Source organism: Geotrypetes seraphini, chromosome 8 (genome assembly GCF_902459505.1).
Source record: "Geotrypetes seraphini chromosome 8, aGeoSer1.1, whole genome shotgun sequence".
Lineage (NCBI taxonomy): Eukaryota > Metazoa > Chordata > Amphibia > Gymnophiona > Dermophiidae > Geotrypetes > Geotrypetes seraphini.
The window spans coordinates 142,268,340-142,294,052 of NC_047091.1; the positions used below are offsets into that span (position 1 = coordinate 142,268,340).

The 25,713-nt window shown below is 43.8% G+C and overlaps 1 protein-coding gene across 5 annotated transcripts in view; it reads left to right on the plus strand.

Moving 5' to 3' along the window:
* The window catches only part of LOC117364745 (tRNA pseudouridine synthase A-like), a 70,186-nt gene that overhangs the window by 21,916 nt on the left and 22,557 nt on the right, over nt 1–25,713 (plus strand). For 3 of the 5 annotated variants that reach the window (XM_033954302.1, XM_033954299.1, XM_033954304.1), the window contains exon 6: nt 5,110–8,425. The exons of 1 other annotated variant lie outside the window; for it this stretch is intronic. In XM_033954302.1, coding sequence (XP_033810193.1) covers nt 5,110–5,148 — 39 coding nt within the window. In that variant the 3' untranslated portion in view covers nt 5,149–8,425. Of the gene's footprint in view, nt 1–5,109; nt 8,426–17,858; nt 17,990–25,713 lie in introns of those variants that run through there. One more of the 5 variants, XM_033954301.1, reaches the window with a different exon arrangement.

Consider the following 25,713-nt stretch of genomic DNA (forward strand, 5'->3'; position numbering starts at 1 on the left):
CCCGTGCAAGGGGTTTGAAAAGGCTCAGCTCTCCCATCAGCTCTCCCACCAGTCCTTGGTTGTAGAGTCTTCCTTAAAGAAATCTAATCCCTCCAAGGTCTACCCTGCTGTCCCACCGGGCAGGGAAGGGTGTTCTATGGACAAGTTCGGCCGGCGCCTATATCAGAATTCAATGATGGTGAACCGGGTCCTAAATTACAATTTCAATTTCACATCCTATCTCAAGCACTGCATCAAATCCATGCCGTCTTTTCAGGATGATTTGGCTGCCCACCGCCATTCGGAATTCCACCAACTTCAAGATACGCTGTCGCAGATTTGCCTTTATATGCTCCAGGCTACCTATGATGCCTTTGAACTGTCCTCGAAGGTCACGGCCTTTGCAATCGCCATGCGTCGCCTGGCTACAAATAGTAGACATGGACCAGAATCTGTAGGACCGTCTGGCGAATCTCCCATGCTTGGGCAATGAGCTCTTCGATGACTCCATCGAGGCAGCTACCAAACACCTCTCGGAACATGAACGCTCCTTCGCCTCCTTGGTGAGACCGAAGGCGAAGCCTACTTCTCCTAAGGCGTACAAATTGCCGCCCAGAAGTCTACGCCGGCTTTTTCCCACCCGCCACCCAGGCGTCATCAGCAGCAGAGGCCCCCCAAAAGGCTCAGGCCTCTGCGACGGCAAAGCCAGCGCCGTCCTTTTGACAATCCTGGTTTGAGCATGCTGCCCCCTTTCGTCCATGAGCCTTCTCCTCTGCCCACCGGAAGTCGTCTCAGCTTTTTTTGTCACCAGTGGGAGCTGATTACATCGGACCTCTGGGTTCTCTCCGTCATCAGGTAGAGATACTCCCTTCAGTTCCTGGCGGCGCCTCCAGACCTGCCTCCAAAAGAGTGCCTTTCCAACAGGTCCCAACTTCCCCTTCTTCATGAGGCTCAAGCTCTCCTTCGCCTCCGGGCGGTGGAAGAGGTCCCTTTGTGTCAGCAGGGTACCAGGTTCTACCCCCGGTACTTTCTAGTCCCCAAAAAAGACCGGGGACCTACGCCCTATCCTGGACCTTAGAGCGTTGAAAAAATTTCTGGTCAAGAAGAAGTTCTGCATGCTCTCTCTTCCCACATTGTATCCACTGATGGACGAGGGGGATTGGTTATGCTCGCTGGATCTCAAAGAGGCCTACACTCACATCCCAATTCATCTGGCCTCTTGCAGATTTCTAAGATTTCAGGTGGGGAATCTCCATCTACAATATCGAGTTCTTCCCTTCGGACTTGCATCTTCCCCAAGGGTCTTCACCAAGTGCCTCATGGTGGTGGCAGCGGCCCTGCGGACGCAGAGTCTTCAAGTGTTCCCGTACCTCAACGACTGGCTCATCAAAGTGCCGTCCAGGCTGGAGGTTATTGCAGCGACCCAACAGACTATTATATTTCTTCAACGTCTGGGTTTCGAGGTCAACTTCCCCAAGTCCCAGTTGTGTCCCTCTCAGTCTCTGCAGTTCATCGGAGAGGTGCTGGACATGGTTCGCCTCCGCTCTTTTCTGCCTCAACCACGACAGGATGCCCTCGTTCACCTATGCCAGAGGATCTCCCTTCTATCGACGGTTTCGGCCAAGCATATGATCCTGCTGGGGCACATGGCCTACACCATTCATGTGACTCCTTTCGCCAGACTTTGGCTCTGAGTTCTTCAGTGGACCCTGGCATCCCAGTGGAGACAGGACCGGGATCCCGCCTCTCAACACATTGCGGTGACTCCTTTGTTGAAACAATATCTCCGCTGGTGAATGCTCTCTTCCAATCTTTCCAGAGGTTTACTCTTTCACCCCTCCTCCCCCTCCCCCCCACTGTAGAAGGTCTTGACAACGGACTCTTCCGCATACGCCTGGGGGGCTCACCTCGAAGGTCTACATACTTGGGGTCTTTGGTCAAGTGGTCCAGCGCTGATCGTCGCTGTTACATCAATCTGCTGGAGCTTCGGGCCATTTTCAATGCTTTGAAGGCTTTTGTCATTTGCTTCAAGATCACGTGGTTCTGGCTCGGACGGACAACCAGGTGGCAGCGGGGGTACAGGATCCCTGTCTCTTTGCCAGGAAGCTCTACAGATCTGGGATTGGGCGATATGCCACAACATCTTCCTCCGAGCGGTCTACATCCAGGGCCAGCAGAACTGCCTGGCGGATAAATTGAGCCACCTTCTCCAGCCACACGAATGAATGCTCCATTCCTCCACTCTGCGTCAGGTGTTTGCACGATGGGGGACTCCGCAGATAGATCTATTCGCCTCCCCCCTCAACCACAAGTTGCCTCGTTTCTGCTCCAGGATTTACTCCCCGGACCGTCTCGAGGCGGATGCTTTCCTTCTAGATTGGACGGACTTGTTCCTCTATGCATTCCCTCCGATTCTGAAGACTCTAGTCCAGCTCAAGTCTGTCCACGCCACCATGATTTTGATAGCTCCTTGGTAGCCCAGACAACCATGGTTCTCACTTCTGCTTCGACTCAGTGTCAGGGAGCCTCTGCTTCTGCCTGTGTTTCCTTCTTTGCTGTTGCAGAGTCAAAGTTCACTGCTGCATCCCAATCTGCAGTCTCTCCACTTAACAGCTTGGTTCCTCTCGACATGATTCCTGCCTTCCGTTTTTCTCAGTCTGTACAGGATGTTCTTGAAGCCTCTCGGAAGAAATCCACTCGACAGTGCTACACCCAGAAATGGACCAGATTTGCTGCGTGATGTGCTATGCATCGCATGGAGCCACTGTCTGCCTCCTTATCTTCAGTACTGGATTATCTGCTGCACTTGTCTCGGTCTGGTCTCAAATCGACATCTATTCAAGTCCACCTCAGTGCAATTGCTGCTTTTCATCAGCCAATTGATGGGAAACCGCTCTCAGTCCATCTGGTAGTTTCCCAGTTTATGAAAGGTCTTTTCAATGTCCATCCTCCACTCAAGCCTCCTCCGGTAGTTTGGGATCTTAATGTGGTTCTGGCGGCCCAGTTGATGAAACCTCCATTTGAACCCATCGATAAGGCTCATCTGAAGTTTCTCACCTGGAAGGTGGTGTTTCTGATTGCCCTCATGTCTGCTCGCCGAGTCAGTGAGCTGCAAGCTCTGGTTGCGGACCCGCCTTTTACTGTTTTTCATCATGACAAAGTGGTCCTTCGTACTCATCCTAAGTTCTTGCCTAAAGTGGTTTTAGATTTCCACCTCAATCAATCCATTGTTCTCTTGACTGTAAGAGGGCGTTGGCTTTCTACCTGCAACACACTCAAGCTCATCGGACGACTCCTCAACTCTTCATATCATTTGATCCGAATTGGTTGGGGCGTCCTGTATCCAAGCGCACCTTGTCCAACTGGTTAGCTGCTTATATTTCCTTCCGCTACACTCAGGCTGGTCTCCCGCTGCAGGGTTGGGTCACGAGACATAAAGTCAGAGCGATGGCGGCGTCTGTCGCTTTCCTCAGGTCTACGCCTATTGAGGAGGTCTGCAAGGCCGCCACTTGGTCCTCGGTTCATACATTCACCTCTCACTACTGTCTGGATACTTTTTTCAGACACGACGGCCAGTTTGGCCAGTCAGTTTTGCGTAATCTGTTCTCCTAAATTGCCAACTCTCCCACCGTCCCATTCTGGTTAGCTTGGAGGTCACCCACATGTAGAGAATATGCTGCCTGCTTGTCCTGGGATAAAGCACAGTTACTTACCGTAACAGGTGTTATCCAGGGACGGCAGGCAGATATTCTCGCAACTCACCCACCTTCCCTGATTGGCTTCTTTGCTAGCTATCTGAACTGAGGCCATGCTGAGGAGATGCGCTCCCTAGCTTGAGTGGGAAGGCACACGCGCATTCGCGGTGCAGCACTAGCAAACTTCAAAGATCTTCAATCAAGTTTGCTTGAAAAGCTGTCCGCGACGGTGCTCCATGGATGACGTCGCCCACATGTAGAGAATATCTGCCTGTTGTCCCTGGATAACACTTGTTACGGTAAGTAACTGTGCTTTATGTAATTGTAACCTTTATTTGTACTCTTTTTTTTTTTTTTTTTTTTCTCTCGCATTTGTTATTTATTATTTGATGATGGTAAACAGTTTAGTTAAGGTACTGATGAATGGTATATCAAACTTGAAAGAGGGATAATTGAAGAGACTAAATGGACCAGCTGGCCTTTTTCTGCCACAGTGTACTGTGTTAATTTGAGAATGTTTGCCCCCAAATACTTGATGCCCTACTGCTGTTAACAAAAAAGAGAACCATCTCTTTATACTGATCGGCTGCTAAAATTGGAACTTATCCTAATCCTGTTTGGGTTATGGTGTGGGAGTTTCTGAGTAATAATAATAATAATTTTATTCTTATATACCGCCAAAGCCATAATAGTTCGAGGCGGTTTAAAATAAGAAGAGCTGGACAATCAGCGAAAATAGGCACAATGTAAAGTCATCAAATACATGTAATCAAAATACAGAGAAAAGGCTTAAGAGTTTTTAGGTTACAAATCGGTTAAAGAAGTTTGTCTAGTTTTCTAAAACTTAGATAGGATGAGGAGTGCGTAATAATGTTACCCAGCCAATCATTCAGTTGACCTGCTTGGAAAGCGAGTGTTCTTTCCAGGTATCTTTTGTATCAGCAGGCCTTTATTGTTGGATGGATAAACATATGAACTCTGCGTGTAGGCCTAATAGAACAATCTAAGTTAAAATGAGAAACCAAGTACATAGGGCCGAACCAAGAATGGATTTGAAACAAAGGCAAATTTAAACAGAACTCTTGCTTCCAGGGGCAACCAATGGAGTTTTTGATAATAGGGAGTTTTTATATGTTCCCATTTTTTTTAATATCAAAATCAATCGAACTGTCGAATTTTGAATAATTTAGAGTCTTTGAATGGTTTTCTTGAAATAAATGATGTTACAGTAGTCGAGCATGCTTAGAATTGGGGATTGCACCAGTAAACGGAATGAAGTTACATCAAAGACCTAATCCTAAAGGATATTGTTTTGTTTAAGCTTGTATTTATACCCATTAAACAAATCATATCGCTGTACATTATTTCCTATAAAATTTTAGTCACAAGTTGTTGTGTGTGATTTTTGGGGGTTTTTTTTGCTTCCCTTCTACAGGAAAATAAGGCACTTGAAGGCAGTGATGTTGGGGGGTAACTCAGACAGACTGGAGGACTCTGGAGCTATGCTGCTGTCCTTTCATCTAGAAAAGACTCTGACCTCGGGATGACTAGGCAGTGCTGGGGAGTGAGGTCTACTGGCAGGAAATGCAGTAATATACTCTGGGAGCTGCTGCTATGGACAAAGACTACAAGTTCAAGACCTTGTTCAGGCATCAGAGCACAGTAGGACATCCATAAGTTTCACTGCCTGTGTTCCTGAAAGCCGTGGATTAGAGGAGTGGACACAGCCTTGTTTTGGAGCTTATTATGTTTTGGGTTGGCAGTTTCTGCTGCCTCCAGGGCTGGGATCTAGCACCATGAGCCTTCATTTACATCTACTTTTATACTCCCTTTTTATTTTATTTTTTTTTTTAATAAGTGCCCCTTACACCAACTTGGTTCAGTATCAGGCCTTGGAGAGAGCCATAAATTAAAGGTTCATCTGGAACCTGGCTCAAATGAACCGTAAGTCTGATTACTAGGTGTTATGGTAAGGTAATATCTGAGACTTTTTCTCACATTCTCCCCCCCCTCGCACCCCCCCACCCCAATATAATCAATCATCAGTATCACTGAGTGCTGCTTCTGCAGTATTCTACACCATGACTAGCCCAAGGAATGGAAGATACGACCTGGGAGTCAAACCTAGATTCTCTGCATTGGTCTCGTAGCTTGTGCAGTGACTTTAATGTTTTTCTTTTTATAAACAAATAGCAATTGGACTGACTCTGTTCCTTCAATGCAGGCTCTAGATATGACTTTAGTTTTTTTTTTTTAATTAAGTAGCTTTATCACTCTTATTTTATAATCTTATTAACATTTCTGCAACTAAGTAAAAAATATGTGAGCAGTGATATCAAGAAGCCACCCCTACTATTATCAGGATGAAAGGTAGTGCTATCCTTCTTATAGGGAAGTCCTGGAAGGTTCTTCTGGCTTTCTTTCTCTTGTAGTGGATGAGTGAAGAGAGAGTGTTTCCTAGCCCTGACTTTTTTTTAAACTCCCGGGTGACTTTTAAGGCAAGTGACACAGAATCAGCAAAAAGTTTTTAATTTACCTGACTGTAAACCTTATTAGAAATATGTATTTTGCACTGTTATCACTGTTATCAACCATGGTTTTTAATTTACCTGACTGTAAACCTTATTAGAAATATGTATTTTGCACTGTTATCAATCATGGTTCAATGAACTATGACATCACTGGGTTAATAATACCTTGGCAACCAGCTTACTAGGATTCTGCTGCTCTTCCTTCATTGTGACATCCCATGAATGTTTGCAAGAAGCTTTTCTGCTGTCCTCTTTGCTGCCAGGACCATAGGGAACAGTAAAGCAGAGTCAGTTTTTTAACTATTGACGGGGCTTGTGCCTGTAACAACGAATCCATAAAAACAATGGTGATCACCCTCTTGGTCATCTTTCTCCATAGTTATCACATAGCAGGTGAGTTGAGGAGTTGAATGGATCCTGAAAAAACTGAGAATTTTGGAACTCATGACACCTGTTTATGGCAACTCTAAAAATGATGCTGTATTATAGTTTTTTGGGACCATGTACAACCCTGTCTTCAGATGTAGACCAGTGCGGTCTGACAGATTCATGTACTGTATCATCAGCAGCCTGGTAGTAAGTCCCAATTCCTGGATTAGGAATTGGTTGAGCCATAGAAGGCAAAGGGAATTCACTCTGAGTGTCTTGGGATCAGCCCTTAGCCTGGTTCAGTTCAGAGGGTTAGAAAAAAGAGTTTGCCTCTTTTGCAGATAACATTAAGATCCGCAGCAGGGAACAGACAATAAAATGTGGTATGATGATTTGAGAATTGCTCTAAATCTGAGTAGTTGAATAATACATTTGGGATGCAGAAGTCTAGGGGAGAAATTCACATTAGGATATGACTACTGCTATTTCTATCATTTTTATAGCGCTGCTAGACATACTTAGCACTGTACATTAAAACATTCAAGAGAGCTAATATGCACCAACTAGATCATGAGGTGATAGCATTGATGATCTGAAACTAGCAAACTTGGATTATTATTAAATATTTTTTATTGATTTCAATATATTATCAAGTATAACTTGTACAGAAAGCAAATTTAACAAAGCATAATACAATCATTAAACAATAAATCTGTACTTAACAAAAGTTAAGCAAAGTTACAAGACAAATTATTATGGTGAAATTAGCTCAAGTTCTCTTTGGATCCAAGAAATTTACTAGCGAGCTAAGAAAAAGATAATCAATACATAATCAATACAACAAAGTAATGCTATGTCTATACATCGGGAATGGAGTTAGTATATAACTTTTAGAGCTCAAGATTGAGATTTCTCCTTGTCCAGGCGGGACATCGCCACAAAATTAGTCAAATGTTGAGGCTCAAAAAATACATATTTGGTTGAGTGATAGTGAACAATGCACTTACAAGGGTGTCTTAAGTAAAATGAAACCCCTAGTTCGATGATCCCTGGTTTTAAAAGAAGAAAATCACGCCTATGTTTTTGCATTTCCCTTGAAACAGGGAACATTTGAATTTTACAACCAAGGAATTCCTTCTGTTTATTCGGATTATAAGGCATCAGTCTTAGCCAGAGCGATTTTAGAGTGCAAAAGGAGGCATATTGGACAGAAATAATGCTCTGTGCAGGAATTCAGTTGAGGCGTCATTTAGATATGTCCAGTTCTGAAGTCTGTTCCTCGGTGGCGAGAGACAAAGAAGAGTGACCTAATCCAGCATAAGGGAAACAAGCCAATGCCGGACAGACTTGTAAGGTCTGTGTCCCAAACATGGCAAGATACGGGTAAAGGTTCACCAACTCCAGTGTGTTGATCATTTTATTGTCACATACTGTGAGTGGGGGAACTGCAGCTTAGGAGGGAGGGGAAGAGACATCTTGACTGGTAGGTTGAATACTGTCAGCAATACACCATGTATCATCCCCATCATGTTTGCCTGCATATATGGTTGGTATGGTGGTGACTTCACAACCAGCCTTTAAACATGGCTGACCTGGGCCTACACGGAGGGTGTGGCTCTGGTCACCATATTGGGCAGACTGGATGGACCATGAGGGTCTTTTTCTGCCATCATTTACTGTGTTACTGTAAATAGACAACATAACATAAAAAACTTGCTTCTAATCGTTAACCATAGCTTTGCCTAAGCCAAATAAAGATCCTACAGTGGTTTCAAACTACAGGCCTATTTCTTTAATTAATGTTGATGGAAAACTGTTAGCTAAAATTTTGGCTATACGTTTGGCTAAAGCTCTCCCTTTTATTATTGGATTGCACCAAACAGGATTCGTTGCTCAAAGGCATTCTTCTAACAACACTAGGCTTGCATGTCATATGCTGAATTTGTCAAAAGCCTTAAATGATCCGTTTTTTTCTGTATCTCTTGATGCAGAGAAGGCCTTTGATCGTGTTGAATGGACCTTTATGTACCAAACGTTGGCATGGTTTGGTATTGGCCCAGGATTTATACAAATGGTTCAAGCATTGTATAGTTCCCCTTTGCTAAATTGTATATTAATAATAATTTTTCAGAAGGATTTAGGTTGCAACGGGGGGTTAGACAAGGTTGTCCCTTATCTCCTTTGCTTTTTGATATTGTTTTGGAACCCTTGTTATTAGCTATTCAAAAAGCGGAGGAGATTCAGGGTATTCCTCATAAGGATCGAGAATATAAGATCTCGGCTTATGCGGATGATATTTTGCTCTATTTAAGGAATCCTGAGACAACCATTCCATGTTTACTTAAAATGATTGAGAATTTTGGGAAATTTTTGGGCTATAAGATAAATTGGTTTAAATCAGAAATTCTTCCACTTAATATACACTGTACAAAAGGTTTGTTTGATTCATTTCCTTTTCTTTGGAAGGAAGATGGAATAAAATATTTAGGCATTTGGATTAAAAATACATTGGATGAAACAATGAAAATAAATGAAAAATCGTTGTTGCAGAAGGTTACGGAAATGTGTGAGCAATGGAATCCTTTACACCTTTCTTGGTGGGGGAGAGTCCAAACTATTAAGATGATGATCTTGCCTGTGGTTTGTTACCAGATGGGTATGTTACCGGTATATTTTCAAGGGTCCTTTTATAAAAAATTAAATAGCATTCTGTTAAAATTTATTTGGCTGGGTAAAACTCCTAGAGTGGCTTTGGTATCCTTACAAAGATCAATTTCAGAGGGAGGGGTAAATTTTCCAAATTTTTATAGGTACCATCAAGCCTATATTTTGCGCCATGGTATGTATTGGATCCTCCCAGAACTCATAGGAAAACTCCCAGACTGGTTATGGATAGAATGGCAACTCATGCCTCCATTGCGTCTGTGCCATGTGCTCAGTATCAAAATGCCTAGTTACAGTAAGGACAACAGAATACTATCCGATACATGGAAAACTTTACGGTATGTAAGCAATTTAACAACTATTCCAATTTACAAATCTACAAGTCAATCTATATGGGTAAACTCCAAGATTCAAATTGGCGGAGAAAGGCTAGTCTGGAAGCATTGGATGATAGCAGGAATACATATATTGGATGATGTTATTTCTAATGGTGCTATGCTTGAATTTTCACAGTTGCAGCATAAGTTTGGACTTAATAAATCAGAAAATTTTAGATGGTTGCAACTGAAGCATGCCATTCAGGCGGGGTTCCCTGATTGGAAAAACCTTAATAATCATTATAGTATGGAGTTTCTTTGTTTTCAGACAGACTTCTTGGGTCACCAGGCCGCCCAGTGGTATAAAATATTAAGTGGATTTACTAAAAAGAAATTAAAACCTGGTTTAAGAGATATTTGGAGCATTGAGATTAAGCATGAAATTACTGCATCTCAATGGCCACGAATTTGGTCTTGGAGGATGAAATGTACGGTGTCTGCATCCATGAGACAAACTTGGTTTTTTCTGTTACATAGAGCGTTATGGACCCCTGTTAGGTTGCAAAAATTAGATAGTTCTTTGTCTAATAGATGCTGGCATTGTCATCTAGAAGTAGGAACTTTAGATCATTTATTGTTTCATTGTCCATATATTATGAATTTTTGGAAATCAATTTGGGACCAAATTAATAATTTATTAGATAACCCAGTGGCATTATCTTATGATACTGTGATATTTGGTATGGAAATGAGAGCAAAAAGTCAGATTTCTGCTAACAACAATAAATTATTACTAATAATGACGGGTTGCCATTCAGCAAATTACATATAATTGGAAGAGATTAAATTATAACTTTTGGTGGAATTCTTTATGCCATATCTATAAAATGGAAATATTTATTGCTTTACAAAGGGGATACAGTACTTTAAGAAATTTCAGGATGTGTGGAAACCATTAACAAAATATTGTAAGGATTAAGTAAAATTATTTCCCTTTTAATTATCAGTTCAGGATATAGGGAGGGGGGTATTTTTCTTATTACATATATTATATAATAATGGAAGATATGGATGGGAAAGGGGAAGGGATAAAATTTATATAATGTACCAATGATTGTTTATAAGTGATATATTTATTGTTACTGTGAATTAATATATTTTACACTTAATGTAATTTTGAAAATGAATAAAGAATATTAAAAAAAAAAAACTTGCTTCTATACCGCAATACTGTAAAGTTCTGTACGGTTTGCAAAAGAAAGTAGTTACAATTAGATGAAATATTATTTGCCTAAGTATCTAGTGAACAGATAAGGTTTTTTAAAGTATCTCCTAAATAATTGATAGGTACTGGAAGTCGCAATTAAAAGATTTAAGTCCTTGTCCAAGATGTTGACAAAGGAAGAGACTGGTGCTGTTATGATGAGGAGAAATGGCACCAAAGGAACGTTTGTTTACTTAGAGTCAAGATCACATAAAATAGTTGTATAAACATAGAAACATAGAAATAGACGGCAGATAAGGGCCCACGGCCCATCTAGTCTGCCCAACTTAATGTCCCTCCCCTACCTTTGCCCTGTGAAGAGATCCCATGTGCCGATCCCATTTGGCCTTAAAATCAGGCACGCTGCTGGCCTCAATCACCTGCAGTGGAAGACTATTCCAGCGATCAACCACTCTTTCAGTGAAAAAGAATTTCCTGGTGTCACCTCGTAGTTTCCCGCCCCTGATTTTCAACGGATGCCCTCTTGTTGTCGTGGGACCCTTGAAAAAGAAGATATCTTCCTCCGCCTCGATGCGGCCCATAAGATACTTGAACGTCTCGATCATGTCCCCCCTCTCTCTGCGCTCCTCGAGCGAGTATAGCTGTAATTTGTCAAGCCGTTTTTCGTATGGTAGATCCTTGAGTCCCGAGACCATCCGGGTGGCCATTCTTTGCACCGACTCCAGTCTCAGCACATCCTTGCGATAATGCGGCCTCCAGAATTGCACACAGTATTCCAGGTGGGGCCTCACCATGGATCTATACAATGGCATAATGACTTCCGCCTTACGACTGACGAAACCCCTTCGTATGCAGCCCATGATTTGTCTTGCCTTGGACGAAGCCTGCTCCACTTGATTGGCAGACTTCATGTCCTCACTGACGATTACCCCCAAGTCTCGTTCTGCTACCGTTTTTGCTAGGATCTCGCCATTAAGGGTATAAGACTTGCATGGATTCTGGCTGCCCAGGTGCATAACTTTGCATTTTTTGGCATTGAAGTTGAGTTGCCATGTCCTAGACCAGGGGTCTGCAACCTTTAAGACATAAAGAGCCACTTGGACCCGTTTTCGAAAAGAAAAAAAAACTTGGAGCCGCAAAACCATTATAAAACAAATCTAACACTGCATATATTGTTTCTTATCTTAATGCTATATACAGGATCACTAAATTGAAAATAAAATCATTTTTCCTACCTTTGCTATTTGGTGATTTCATGAGTCTCTGGTTGCACTTTCTTCTTCTGACTGTGCATCCAATCTTTCTTCCTTTCTTTCAGCCTCCTGTATGTTTCCTCTCCTCCAGACCTCATTCTCTCCCCCCAACTTTTTCTTTCTGTCTCCCTGTTCCCCCTTCTTTCTGTCTCCGTGCCGTCCCCCAAGCCACTCGGTTTGCTGCCACCGCAATCGGGGAACAGCCCCCAAGCCACCGCCGTCCCAAGCTTTCCCTGCAGAAGTGTTGCGCTGACCAGCATTCCGCTCCCTGACGTCAATTCTGACGTAGGAGAGGAAGTTCCGGGCCAACAAGGCATTTCTCCTCATTCCATCCAGCCTGAGCCCCATCTCTCCTTGATCCAGCATTTCCCTTCTGTGTCTGTCAGAATTACCATTCCACCTATTTTCCAGCATCACCCTTCTTTGTGTCCATCTCACCTATATCCCTATCTCACCACTTTTTCAGAATCTTCATTTGTCTCTGTCCTTATCTTTACGCCATGTTCACCATTTGCCCTTTCAATGTCTTTATCTCCCCCCCCCCACTTTTTCAGCATTACTTCTATGTCTCTATTTCACCTCCTCTTCATGTCCCCTCTGTATCTCTATCCTTATTCAGTAGGTCCTGCTTACCCTTTCTCTTCTTTGTGTCACTATCTCCATTTTCAGCTTTCCCCCCTTTTCCTTTGTTACTGCACCCTGTAGCTAGAATCTTTCCACCCTCCCTCCACTCCGGCCCAGCCCAGTATGAAATATTTCCTTTTGTTTCCCTCCCCTCTCTCTTTCTCTCTCTCTTCTGCTCCCTCACCCACGAGTCCTGCATCTGGCCCTCTCCCTTCTACCTGCACCTGGCAACACCCCCCTGCTCCGCGGCTCTCTTCAGCAACTCGTCAGCAGCAGTGATCAAGACAAGCTGCCGACATCGAGGCCTTCCCTCTACGAGTCCCGCCTTTGTGGAAAAAGGAAGTTGAAACAAGCGGGACTCGCAGAGGGTAGGCCCCGACGTCAGAAGCTGCTGCTGAGTTGCCGAAGAGAGCCGCGGAGCAGGGGATGTGGCCGGAAGCAGGTAGAAGGGAGAGGGAGATAGGAAGGCTGTAGATCTCCGGAGCATGACACCGACCCCGGCCAGGATGACTTCTTTTTCAGGCACCTTACAAGTCCAGCGTCGCGGGGGAAATAGCCATGCTGAGCAGTGAGCTCAGCACTACACAGATGAAAGCCTTGCTTGCTGATTGGTCCGGCGGGGCGGGGCCGCCGGACCAATCAGCAAGCAAGGCTTTCATCTGTGTATGTGCTGAGCTCACTGCTCAGCATGGCTATTTCCCGCCGCGACGCCGGACTTAAGCTGCATGCCTGCGTGACACACTACCGGAGCCGCAGCAAAGGTGGAAAAGAGCCGCATGCGGCTCTGGAGCCGCAGGTTGCCGACCCCCGTCCTAGACCATCGCTCCAGTAGGAGTAGGTCGTGCATCATGTTGTCGGGCACTGAATCTTCGTCTGTTGTGCATTTGCCCACTACATTACTCAGTTTGGCGTCATCGGCGAATAATGTTATTTTACCTCGAAGCCCTTCTGCCAAGTCTCTTATAAAGATGTTGAATAGGATTGGGCCCAAGACTGAGCCCTGTGGTACTCCACTAATCACCTCCGTCATTTCGGAGGGGGTGCCGTTCACCACCACCCTTTGGAGCCTACCTCCAAGCCAACTCCCAACCCATTTCGTCAATGTGTTACCTAATCCTATAGAACTCATCTTGCTCAGTAACCTGCGGTGTGGTACGCTATCGAATGCTTTGCTAAAGTCCAGGTACACGATGTCCAGGGACTCCCCAATATCCAGCTTCCCCGTTACCCAGTCAAAGAAGCTGATCAGGTTGGATTGGCAGGATCTCCCCTTAGTAAATCCATGTTGTCGGGGATCCCGTAGATTCTCTTCATCCAGGATCTTATCTAATTGGTGCTTGATTAGAGTTTCCATTAGTTTGCTCACTATCGATGTTAGACTCACTGGTCTGTAGTTTGCTGTCTCCATCTTTGAGCCTTTCTTGTGGAGTGGAATGACGTTAGCCGTCCTCCAGTCCAACGGGACGCTGCCTGTACTAAGGGAGAGGTTGAAGAGCGTGGACAGTGGCTCCGCCAAGACATCACTCAGCTCCCTAAGCACCCTGGGGTGCAGGTTTTCCGGCCCCATTGCTTTGTTAACCTTGAGCTTTGACAGCTCACCGTAGACACTACTGGGCGTAAACTCAAAGTTACCAAACGGGTCAACTGAGCCAACCCTTGTCTGTAGCTGAAGGCCGAGCCCTGGCGCTTCTCGGGTGAAGACTGAGCAGAAGTATTCATTTAATAGTTGGGCTTTTTCCGAATCCTTTTCCACATAGTCTCCGTCTGGTTTCCTAAGACGTACAATCCCGCCTGAGTTTTTTCTTCTATCACTGATATACCTGAAGAAGGATTTATCTCCCTTCTGGATGTTCTTTGCTAGAGACTCCTCCATGAGGAATTTAGCCTCCCTGACTGCTGTTTTGACGGCTTTTGATTTGGCCAGGTAGTCTGCTCTAGAGTCCTGCTTCCCTGATTGTTTGTAAGAGATGAATGCTTTTTTCTTCTCCTTGATCAGGTCTGAGATCTCCGCAGTAAACCACTGTGGCTTATTGTTCCTTCGCCGTTTACTTACTAATTTTACATAGCGGTTTGTTGCTTCTTGTATGGTTGCTTTCAAAGTCGACCACATGTCTTCCACGTTATCGGTTTCTTCTTGGCTTTGTAGCGCCTGGTGAACGAAGTCTCCCATTTCTTTGAAATTTGTGTCCTTGAATTTGAGGACTTTGGTTAGTGTAGTAGATTTAGTGAAACCTTTCCTGATATTGAACCATACCATGTTGTGGTCACTGGAGGCCAATGTGTCGCCCACCGAGACCTCTGTGACACTTTCTCCATTGGTAAGTATCAGGTCCAGTATTGCCTGATCCCTTGTCGGTTCCAACACCAGTTGCCTGAGGCTTGCTCCTTTCATAGAGTTTAATAGCCTCCTGCTGCTGCCGGAAGCAGAGGTAAGTGTAACCCAATCCACATCAGGCATGTTGAAGTCACCTAGCAATACTGTGTCCCCACGCAAGGTGATATTTTCTATATCTTCGATTATTTCCATATCCAGGTCATCCTGTTGTCTTGGGGGTCTGTAAATTACGCCAAGATACAAGCATTTGTCCTTCCCTCTGGCCAAATTAACCCAAAGGGATTCCCCAGTATACTGGACATCTGAGATTCTCATGACCTTAATGTCATCTTTAGTATATAATGCTACACCCCCTCCCTTCCCCTCTCTGTCCCGGCGAAGCAAGTTGTAACCCGGTATGACCATGTCCCACCCGTGGGAGTCTGTGAGCCAGGTTTCGGATATCGCCACCACATCCAGGTCGGCATTCCTTATTTCTGTTTCCAATTCCAGGATCTTGTTTCCTAAACTGTGTGCGTTGACGTACATAGCCCTCCATGTTATATTTTTGTTATGTCTCAGTGGGGATATTCTTGTTTGAGCTATTTGAACACCTTTAGCATTGTTTGTGTTATTTGTGCTTTCCTGAGGCTCAGAACCACAATGTGTACTCCCCATATACCCAGAACTACAGTGTGTACTCCCCCTAGACCCGGAATTATAATGTGACCCATAAATATGATGTGACCCTACTCCCGACTCAAAAGTGTGTGCACTCACCCCTGACCCAGAATTTCGGTGTCTACTTTCCTCAGCCTCATAAATGTATTGGCATTTTAGTTCGCCTGGTATGTTGTTTGTGCCTGTACCCTCCCCCGACTTACCTAGTTTAAAGCCCTGTGGAGTAGGCGGGCTAGGCGGTGTCCAAGGACATTCTTCCCTCTTCTGGTTAGGTGTAGCCCGTGCTTCTCCATGGTGCAGAAACCCGAAGTTCATCTCCTTGCACCATCCTCGCAGCCAGTCGTTCGCCCTTTGTATTCGATCCTCTCTGGCTCTGCCCTTGCCCCTCACTGGGAGAATCGAGGAGAAGACTACCTGCGCATCCATCCTCCTCAGCTTCTCCCCCAGGGCCCTGAAGTCTTCAGGTATGCTGTCCGGGCTGCTCCTTGCGGTGTCGTTGGTTCCGACGTGGATTAGAACCATGGGGAAGTGGTCTCGGGGCATGATGAGTCAATGCAAGCAGTGACATCCCGGATCGTGGCCCCTGGCAAACAGCAGACCTCTCTTGATTGTAGGTCTGGTCTGCAGATTGGTCCCTCGGTGCCCCTCAGCAGCGAATCTCCGATGACCACCACTCTGCGCTTCTTAGGGGTGGGCTGTACTGTTGATTCCGGAGTTGGAACCGTCTGCTGAACAACTACTTGTAGCTCTTTCTCCGGACCTTCCTGTAGCAGCTGATATCTGTTCCTCAGGGCGATATGAGGTGTCGATGTTGAGCTGTCCTGTATGGGGGAAAAAGAGACAGAGTTAGGTCCTCTACATTTTCTTGTGGAGGAAGTCACCAACTGCCAAGAGTCAGCGTCTCCAACCACTTCCTGCATTCCGGTAGTTTGTCTCAAGGTGGCCGTTTTGGATGCTATGGGTGTTCCCAGGGTGGTCTTGTCAGGTTCCTGTTCAGCGATCTGAGACAGCTCCTGGATGACTCCATCGATGAAGGTCTCGTCGTCTCGGATGCTCCTTAAGCGCTGAACCTCCTCTCTCAGGCTCTTTAGCTCCATCAAAAGGCTTTCGTCCGGTTGAACCATTACTTCTGTCTGCGTTGAGACTGTAGACATCTTTGAGGGGATGGCCTCGGTGAGGGGATGGTTTGCCCAGTGGGCATCAGGGGTAGTAGATCTATGCACACAGCATAAGGAAAAATATAAAAGCAAGCATTTAAAACAAAAAAAAACTAAGGGGCCCTTTTTATAAGCTGCGCAAGGCAGTGAATGGGTTTTACTGCATGGTAGAACGGGTCCAAGCTCCTGTAATGTGTCCTGTTCCATCCATCATTAGCTATGTGACATGGGTAGGCTGAGGAGTGGCCAGGTGTGACAGCTAGCATGTGGGAGTCAGCACCATGTGTTAGGTTCAGCTGCGCTATCGGAAGTTATAACACCTACCACAACCTCAAGAGGAGGCATTAATTGCTACTATGGTAGTAATGCTAATGGTGTCTTATATACCGCTCTATCTCCTACTGGATTCAAAGCGGTTTACAAAAGAATTACAAACCCTGAATCCCGTGATCACAATGTTGGCATCCCCATTCACAAAGTGACCTGGGGACCCGACCCGACACAACAAACCTACCCCCTCTGACATTTAAAAAAACCTTGCCCAAGCCTCCCCCAAGCTCTGCCAAGACTTGTCAGAATTGGTGGAGTAGTGGTTCCTGGTGGGCGTGACCCTCTTCCTATTTTCTCCAGGTTAGTGCCTGAATCCAAAATGGCACCAATGACCCCTCACCATGTACTGTAAGACTACTGCTTGGGGGTCTTCAGCACCAATTTGGATGGTTAGGATTTATAGGAGGGTGCAGGACTGTGATGTCAGCTCTGTGATTGAGAGGTACAAGGGTTGTTGGGCTGTGAGCCGGGTGGGGAGGGGGTCGGCACTGTGATTGAGGGATTCAGAGGTTGGAGGGATTGTGATCAGGAGTTCTGGGTATGTTGAGGTGACTGAGGGGATCAGATTCTTGGGGAGAGAGTGAGACCAGCTTGGGAGGTGTATTCCTACTGGATGCTTTCAGTGGCACAGATGGATGTTGAGTGAATGGGCTGTGAGCATATATTGCATGTCTGCTTGCAGCATGATCAGAACTAACAGCGTATTTCCTACTTTACAGCTTTAGAAATAAAAAATCTCACCATACTGGAGAAAAGAATGGAAGTGCGCAACGGAGCCAGACTTCTCATCCCCTGTTATTTTAAGACAAATGAACATTTTAAACCCAGAGAGCTGCTTGTGGAATGGGGAGTGAGTAAGCTGAACTACTCGTATGTTCCCATTCTGCGGACCATAGACACCCTGGTGGAGCCATTGCTTCAGCGCAATGACTATGAGAACAGAGCTCAGATGTACCTGTCACGCATACGCAATGGCAATTGCTCGTTGATCCTCAATCCCATTCTGAAAACTGACACAGGCAGGTACGAAGTGCGGTTATCTACCATCGGTGAGGAAGAAGACCACATCCAACAAGTTGATGTTGTGGTCTCTGAAAAGAACGGTAAATATCTCTTTAAAAAAGTAAAACTGCTATACTTCGGTAAAGCAGAGATAGTTATAAAATACATCGATGCATGTAGAGCTGTTTGCAAAGCAGTACAACAGTAGCTCGGGTTTAGTCCTTTAGTTGTAGTGGGTATAGATTTATGTGCACATGTGTTTGTGCTGTTCATAGATATGATCAATTTGTGTCCTGAAGCTGGGGGCTGCTACCCCGCCTCAGAAATGACCGAAACCAGTCTCTTTATAGTAAATAATAAGCTTTAAATTTATATCTGACAATACAAATAGCTTTGCAGCGACTATTATTATCCAAATAAAGAGGAGAGATCCAACGCTAAATGCTAGCAATTCAGAGTGGAGAGTTTTCTCTGAGTTGGTAAAACAATTTCATCCTGCTTATATACATAGCTTATCAAATAATCTCCCTCCTTCTCTTATCCTGGATTGGTACAAGAATTTTTCCAAAGCAATATCATTGGTCAAACTACAATTAACATATTGTTCCTTTGCTACAGGTTCTGCCTCTTAAAAATCAGACAAGCATAACCACTTTTTAGGCTGGGGGTTTATCTTGTGCACCTTCTATAGATCAGGGGAACTTATTCATGAATTCCCATTTGGGGCTGGTTCCAAGTTCTAAATTCAGCTGTGTTTTGGTTGCGTGGTCTGCACAATGTGGGTGGGGAATCTGTACTGTCTGCAGTCTGGTTTTTATTCAAACTCCAGTTCCTGTATACGTGCTGAAGCCAATCATAATGCTGATTCTTCACCTACCTGCATGGCAGGACTTCGGCCTGTATCATCTTCACAGGAGTAATGATTTCTCAGCTCAGTCCATGTGTGGAATGCTTTATAAGAACATAAGAGTTGCCATACTGGGACAGACCAAACATAAAATTTCTATACTGCATAACTATGGAATTCAATGCGGTTTACAAAAGATTAATTAAACAAAATATGTAGGATCAAGAAATTAAAGAGTGTAAGGGACCTGAACAAGCTGGAAGAGTGGGCGACGAGATGGCAGATGAAATTTAATGTAGAGAAATGTAAAGTCTTGCATGTAGGAAACAGAAACACAAAGCACAGTTATACGATGGGAGGGCTGGTAATGGGTGAAAATACCCAAGAAAAGGACTTGGGGGTAATAGTGGACAAGACAATGAAGCAGTTGGCACAGTGCACAGCGGCCGCTAAAAAGGTGAATAGAATGTTAGGTATTATCAAGAAAGGTATTACAACCAGAACAAAAGCTATCCTGCCGTTGTATCGGGCGCTGATGCGCCCCATCTGGAGTACTGTGTCCAATATTGGTCGCCATACCTAAAGAAGGATATGGCAATACTCGAGAGGGTTCAGAAAAGAGTGACACGGTTGATAAAAGGTATGGAAAACCTTTCATATGCTGAAAGATTAGAGAAACTGGGGCTCTTCCCTGGAGAAGCGGGGATATGATAGAGACTTACAAGATTATGAAGGGCATAGAGAGTGGAGAGGGACAGATTCTTCAAACATTGTGTTATGATTATACACTCAAGTCTAATCTATTAAGAAACATATGCACTGATAAAAACTAGAGGTTCTAGGCAGTTTCCATTATAAGAAGCCCATTAAATAATATGGGGAATTTATCTTAAAATTTATCATTTATTTAAAAATTTATATACTGCGTAAACACTATGCAGTTTACAAAAGTACATGCATACATATTAAAAATACTAAAACATGTTTCGACAGAACAAACATTAAAAGTCGCATTATTTAAACCTTTTTTCAAATAGATTAAAAAATAATAAAAAGCTATAAAATTCAAGTGGGGATGAAAGTATATGATCTTTGGTGCTAATATTAAAATTTATGAAAACATAAATTTTATTTCCAGTGCAATAGGTGTGTCATTCTGGACAAGTGGGTTATCTCCCCATGACTGCGACCCATCTGCAGAAGGAATCCACTCCAGATTTTTTTCTGTGATCCTCCTCCTTCACTAGGAGTCTACTGCCATCTACCGTTTTTCCCTTCTGTAAGCAAGCCGGAAGGAGTGTTTCTGTTCTGCTCTCCTTTTTTCTTTATTTTACTCGACCTCCAGTTGCAGGTACATCCAGACCTTTCACAGGATCCAGTATGCATGGAGGAACTGAATTGATTTGCTCTTATGGCATGGATCTTGAGGACAAAGGGTATTCAAAAATGATCATTGCCACACTTCTCAAGCCTCCATTTGAACCAATGTCTTCGACTCATCTTAAAATTCCTCACTTGGAAAGTGGCCTTTTTAATCTCTATCATTTCTGCACGTCAAGTGAGTGAGCTTCAAGCCTTGGTGTTGGACCCACCTTTTACAGTTTTTCACCATGATAAGGTGATTCTCCGCAGTCATCCAAAATTCCTAGCAAAAGTGATCTCAGAGTTTCATCTCAACCAGTCTATCGTGTTACCAGTTTACTATCCAAAACCTCATTCACACCTGGTGAGGCTAGTTTATTAAGTCGTGATATACCACTTTTACAAACCAAAGCAGTTTCCATCTTTACAATATTAAAAAAAAAAAAAAAAATTAGTTAAAAATCAGGGGAATAGACAGACAAAACTAAAACTAACTATTGAGACAAAAATTGAAATGGGAGAAAGGATAAGGAAATAATATTAAAAATAAAAGGAAGAGGTACAGGGAGAAACAGCTTTACTTTTTTATTTTTTTAATATTGTGTTATTTTCTAATTATCAATCATAAATCTCATAAGCGTTTGGAAGATAGCCAACGTAACGCCCATCTTTAAAAAGGGATCAAGAGGGGACCCGGGAAACTACAGACCGGTGAGTCTGACCTCGGTTCCGGGGAAAATGGCGGAAGCACTGATAAAAGAAAACATCGATGAACATTTTGAAAGAAACGAACTTCTGAAAACCAGCCAACATGGTTTCTGCAGGGGAAGATCGTGCCTGACTAACTTACTGCACTTCTTCGAAGGAATTAACAAACAAATGGACAGAGGAGACCCCATAGACATCATATACCTAGATTTCCAGAAAGCCTTTGACAAGGTGCCTCATGAACGTCTACTCCGGAAACTGAAGAACCATGGGGTGGACGGAGACGTGCATAGATGGATCAGAAACTGGTTAGAAGGTAGGAAACAGAGGGTAGGGGTGAAGGGCCACTACTCAGACTGGAGAAAGGTCACGAGTGGTGTTCCGCAGGGCTCGGTGCTCGGGCCACTGCTTTTTAACATATTCATAAATGATCTAGAAACAGGGACGAAGTGTGAGATAATAAAGTTTGCGGACGACACCAAACTATTCAGTAGAGCTCGGACAAAGGAGGACTGCGAAGAATTGCAAAGAGACTTGGACAAACTAGGAGAATGGGCAGAGAGATGGCAGATGAAATTCAATGTTGGGAAGTGTAAAGTATTGCATGTGGGAAGCAAAAACTCGAGGTATAATTATGCGATGGAAGGGAAGTTTTTGAATGAGAGTGCCCAAGAAAGGGACTTGGGGGTGATGGTAGACATGACAATGAAGCCGACAGCACAGTGTGCAGCTGCCGCTAAGAGAGCAAATAGAATGCTAGGTATAATCAAGAAAGGTATTAAAACCAGAACGAAAGAAGTTATCCTGCCGCTGTATCGGGCAATGGTGCGCCCACATCTTGAGTACTGCGTCCAGTATTGGTCACCGTACCTTAAGAAGGATATGGCATTGCTCGAGAGAGTTCAGAGGAGAGCAACACGACTGATTAAGGGGATGGAAAGCCTTTCATATGCTGAGAGATTGGAAAGACTGGGACTCTTTTCCCTGGAAAAGAGAAGATTAAGAGGGGATATGATAGAGACTTACAAGATCATGAAGGGCATAGAGAGAGTAGAGAGGGACAGATTCTTCAAACTTTCAGAGAATAGAAAAACAAGAGGGCATTCGGAAAAGTTGAAAGGAGGCAAATTCAAAACTAATGCTAGGAAATTCTTCTTTACACAACGGGTGGTGGACACCTGGAATACAATTCCAGAGGAAGTTATAGGGCAGAGTACAGTACTGGGGTTTAAGAAAGGTTTGGACAAATTCCTGCTGGAAAAGGGGATAGAGGGGTATAGATAGAAATTTACTACACAGGTCCTGAACCTGTTGGGCCGCCGCGTGAGCGGACTGCTGGGCGCGATGGACCTCGGGTCTGACCCAGCGGAGGCATTTCTTATGTTCTTATGTTTTGATAAATGCAAGAACGAGAGGGCATTCGGAAAAATTAAGAGGGGACAGATTCAGAACCAATGCTAGGAAGTTCTTTTTCACCCAAAGGGTGGTGGACACCTGGAATGCGCTTCCAGAGGGTGTCATAGGACACATAGGGGTTCAAGAAGGGATTAGATAACTTCCTGAAGGAAAAGGGGATAGAGGAGTATAGATAGAGGATCACTATACAGGTCCTGGACCTGATGGGCCGCCGCGTGAGCGGACTGCTGGGCACGATGGACCTAGGGTCTGATCCAGCAGAGGCACTGCTATGTTCTTATGTTGAAAAGAGATAAGTTTTTAATTGCCTTTGAAATGAAAATAAGAATGTGACATATGGACGAGATGAAAGACTTTGTTGTAGAAGGCTGCTTGAAAGGCAAGTTTACATTTGTGGTATTTCTTACTTTTGCAACCCTTGACAGGTGGAAAAGCAAAAAGGGAGTGAGATCTTCTGTTATTTCTCTGAGAAGTAACGTAAAATATATTATCCTGTTTCTAACCATAGCCAACCCAGGTCCCAAGAACCTGGCAAGATCCCAAGGAGTAAAAAAGATTTAATGCTGCTTATCTTAGAAATAAGCAGTGGATTTCCCGAAGTCCTTCTTAATAATGGCTTATGGACTCCTGTTTTAGGAAATTATCCAAACCTTTTTTTAATCCCTGCTAACCTAACTGCTTTCACCACATTCTCCTGCAACGAATTTGAGTTTATATATACGTTGAGCGAATAAATACTATATCCAATTTGTTTTAAATTTACTACTTAGTAACTTCAACACATATGAAGCGCATATAACTATTCCTAGTATTTTCAGAAAAAGTACACAAGCGATTCACATCTACCTTTTCTATACCGCTCAGTATTTTATAGACCTCTATCATATCTCCCCTGAGCCATCTCTTCTCCAGGATGTAGAGTTCTAATTACTTTAGCCTTTCCCCATCGAGAGGTCATCCCATCCCTTTTATCATTTTGTCACTCTTCTCTTTTCTAATTTCATTATGGCCCTCTTTTACAAAGGTGCGTTAATCGTTTAGCATGCGCTAATGCGTCCATAGAATAACATGCACGTGCTAAAAAGCATAGCGCATCTTAGTAAAAAAGGGGGGATATCTTTTTTCAGATGTAGCCATCTGAATTGCCCACAGTATTTGAAGTGCAGCCACATGGAGCAATACAAGGGTATTTATTACATTCTCATCTTTGTTTTCCATTTCTGTCTTGATAATTCCTAACATTCTATATACTTTCTTAGCCATTGCTGCACACTGAGCTGAGGGTTTCCTCAACAATGACACCTAGATCCTTTTCCTGGGCGATGACTCCTAACGTGGACTTTGCATCACCTAGCTATAATTTGGTTCCTCTTTCCCACATGCATCACTTTTCACTTGCTAACATTAAACATCATCTGCCATTTTGATGCTCAGTCTCATAAGGTCTCCTTGCAACTTAAGAACTTTGAACCACCTTTTGTCATCAACAGATTTAATTATCTTCACTTATGCTATATCAGTAGTGTACAGCCTTGCATCAGATGTATACAGAGAACTGGGAAAATGAACTTTAGTTATTGCAGAGTACAGGTGATTGCTCTCAGGATCTTGCTGCTGGCAAGGGTTCTTCAAACAGGAAGTGAAACTGAGGGGCTGATATGCAAAGCGATTTAACTGGCCAGAAATAGCTCTAGGCCACTAAAATCGCTTGTAGTGGGGCTATCTGCTGATGTGCCAGTTTGTGCCACTGAATATCAGCGCTAACTGCCAAACATAAAACTAGCTTTTTTGTGGGTGGTCTGGAGGTGAAGTTAGCTTTTAGGCCCAGATTCTCTATAGGGCTCCGATATCGGCAGCCGCCTATAAAGTGGCTGCCAATGCGTGTCAATCATACAACGGTGCCCTATGAAGAATTGTGCCTCTGTGTAAGCTAGGCACTGGAAATGTAAGCCAGGATTTTCAGGGCCTACAATTCCAGCGCCTATCTATGCCATGACTCGTGTCTCTGTAGCCGCTTTACGGCACCTAATGCCACTTCTGTCATTGGCCACCCCCCATAATGGCGTTAAGCGCTGTAAAGCGCCTACGTAGGCATGATTTTGGCTCCTTTTATTTAAGCCTCAGTAGGTGCTTTATTTTTCTGTTTTTCGCCATTTTAAACAGAAATTCTCAACTTAGGCACCTAAGTTTTGGCACCATTTATAGAATATCCCCCGATATTCTGCATATAACTGCATAAAGTGACCTCATCAATAGGACCATATAAAACACAGTCCTATCTACGTGCGGTTCATCTCATGTGATTATTTGCTAAATGTTGCACTTAATACTGCATAAGCATTAGCTGACCACATATAACTGGATAATTTATGCCTTTGACAGTGTTCCACACAATAAACTAAGTGCCCTTGAGATGGGCCCCAAAATGACAAGCTGGTTTAAGAACTGGTTGAGTGGGAGACAACAGAAGTTAGTAATCAATGGACATAATAATAATAGCTTTATTTATATCCCATCATACCTTTCAATTCAAGACGGTTTACAACAAGAGAGACTGCATGAATGCAGCTAAGTGACATCATGAGTGTGAAGTAGGAGGAAACAGACAGGCGTGTAACATAGTTATATACAACAGGAGCTTGCCAGAAGACGTAGAGGAAAAACGATTAAGGAAGTTAAACAAATTTGTCAAATAAATGGGTTTTCAGTGATCTTCTGAATGATTGGTATGACAAATGGTTAAGGAGTAAGTCATTTAGAGTATTGTTCCAGATTCCTGCTTGGAAGGAAAGTGTCGAGGAATCTTTTGAATTTGTATCCTTTGGGAGTTGGAAAGGCGAATAGGAAAGGTTCTGTTCTCGGGCTTGGTTTTTTTTTTTAACCATTTTTATAAACGATATTACTGAAGGGCTGTCAGGTAAGATTTGCCTCTTAGCAGATGATACCAAAACATGCAATAGAGTACACACCCAGGATGGTGTGAATAACATGAAGAAAGTCCTGGTGAAGCTGAAATTTGGCAGCTAAAATTTAATGCTAAGAAATGCAAGGTCTTGCATTTGGGTTGCGAAAACCTGAGGGAACGGTATAGTTTAGGGGGTGAAGAATTTATGTGCACGACAACATAAGATTTGCCGCTGCTGGGTCAGACCAGTGGTCCATCCTGCCCAGCTGTCCGCTCATGCAGCAGCCCCCAGGACAAAGACCAGTGCTCTAAATGAGTCCAGCCTCACCTGCGT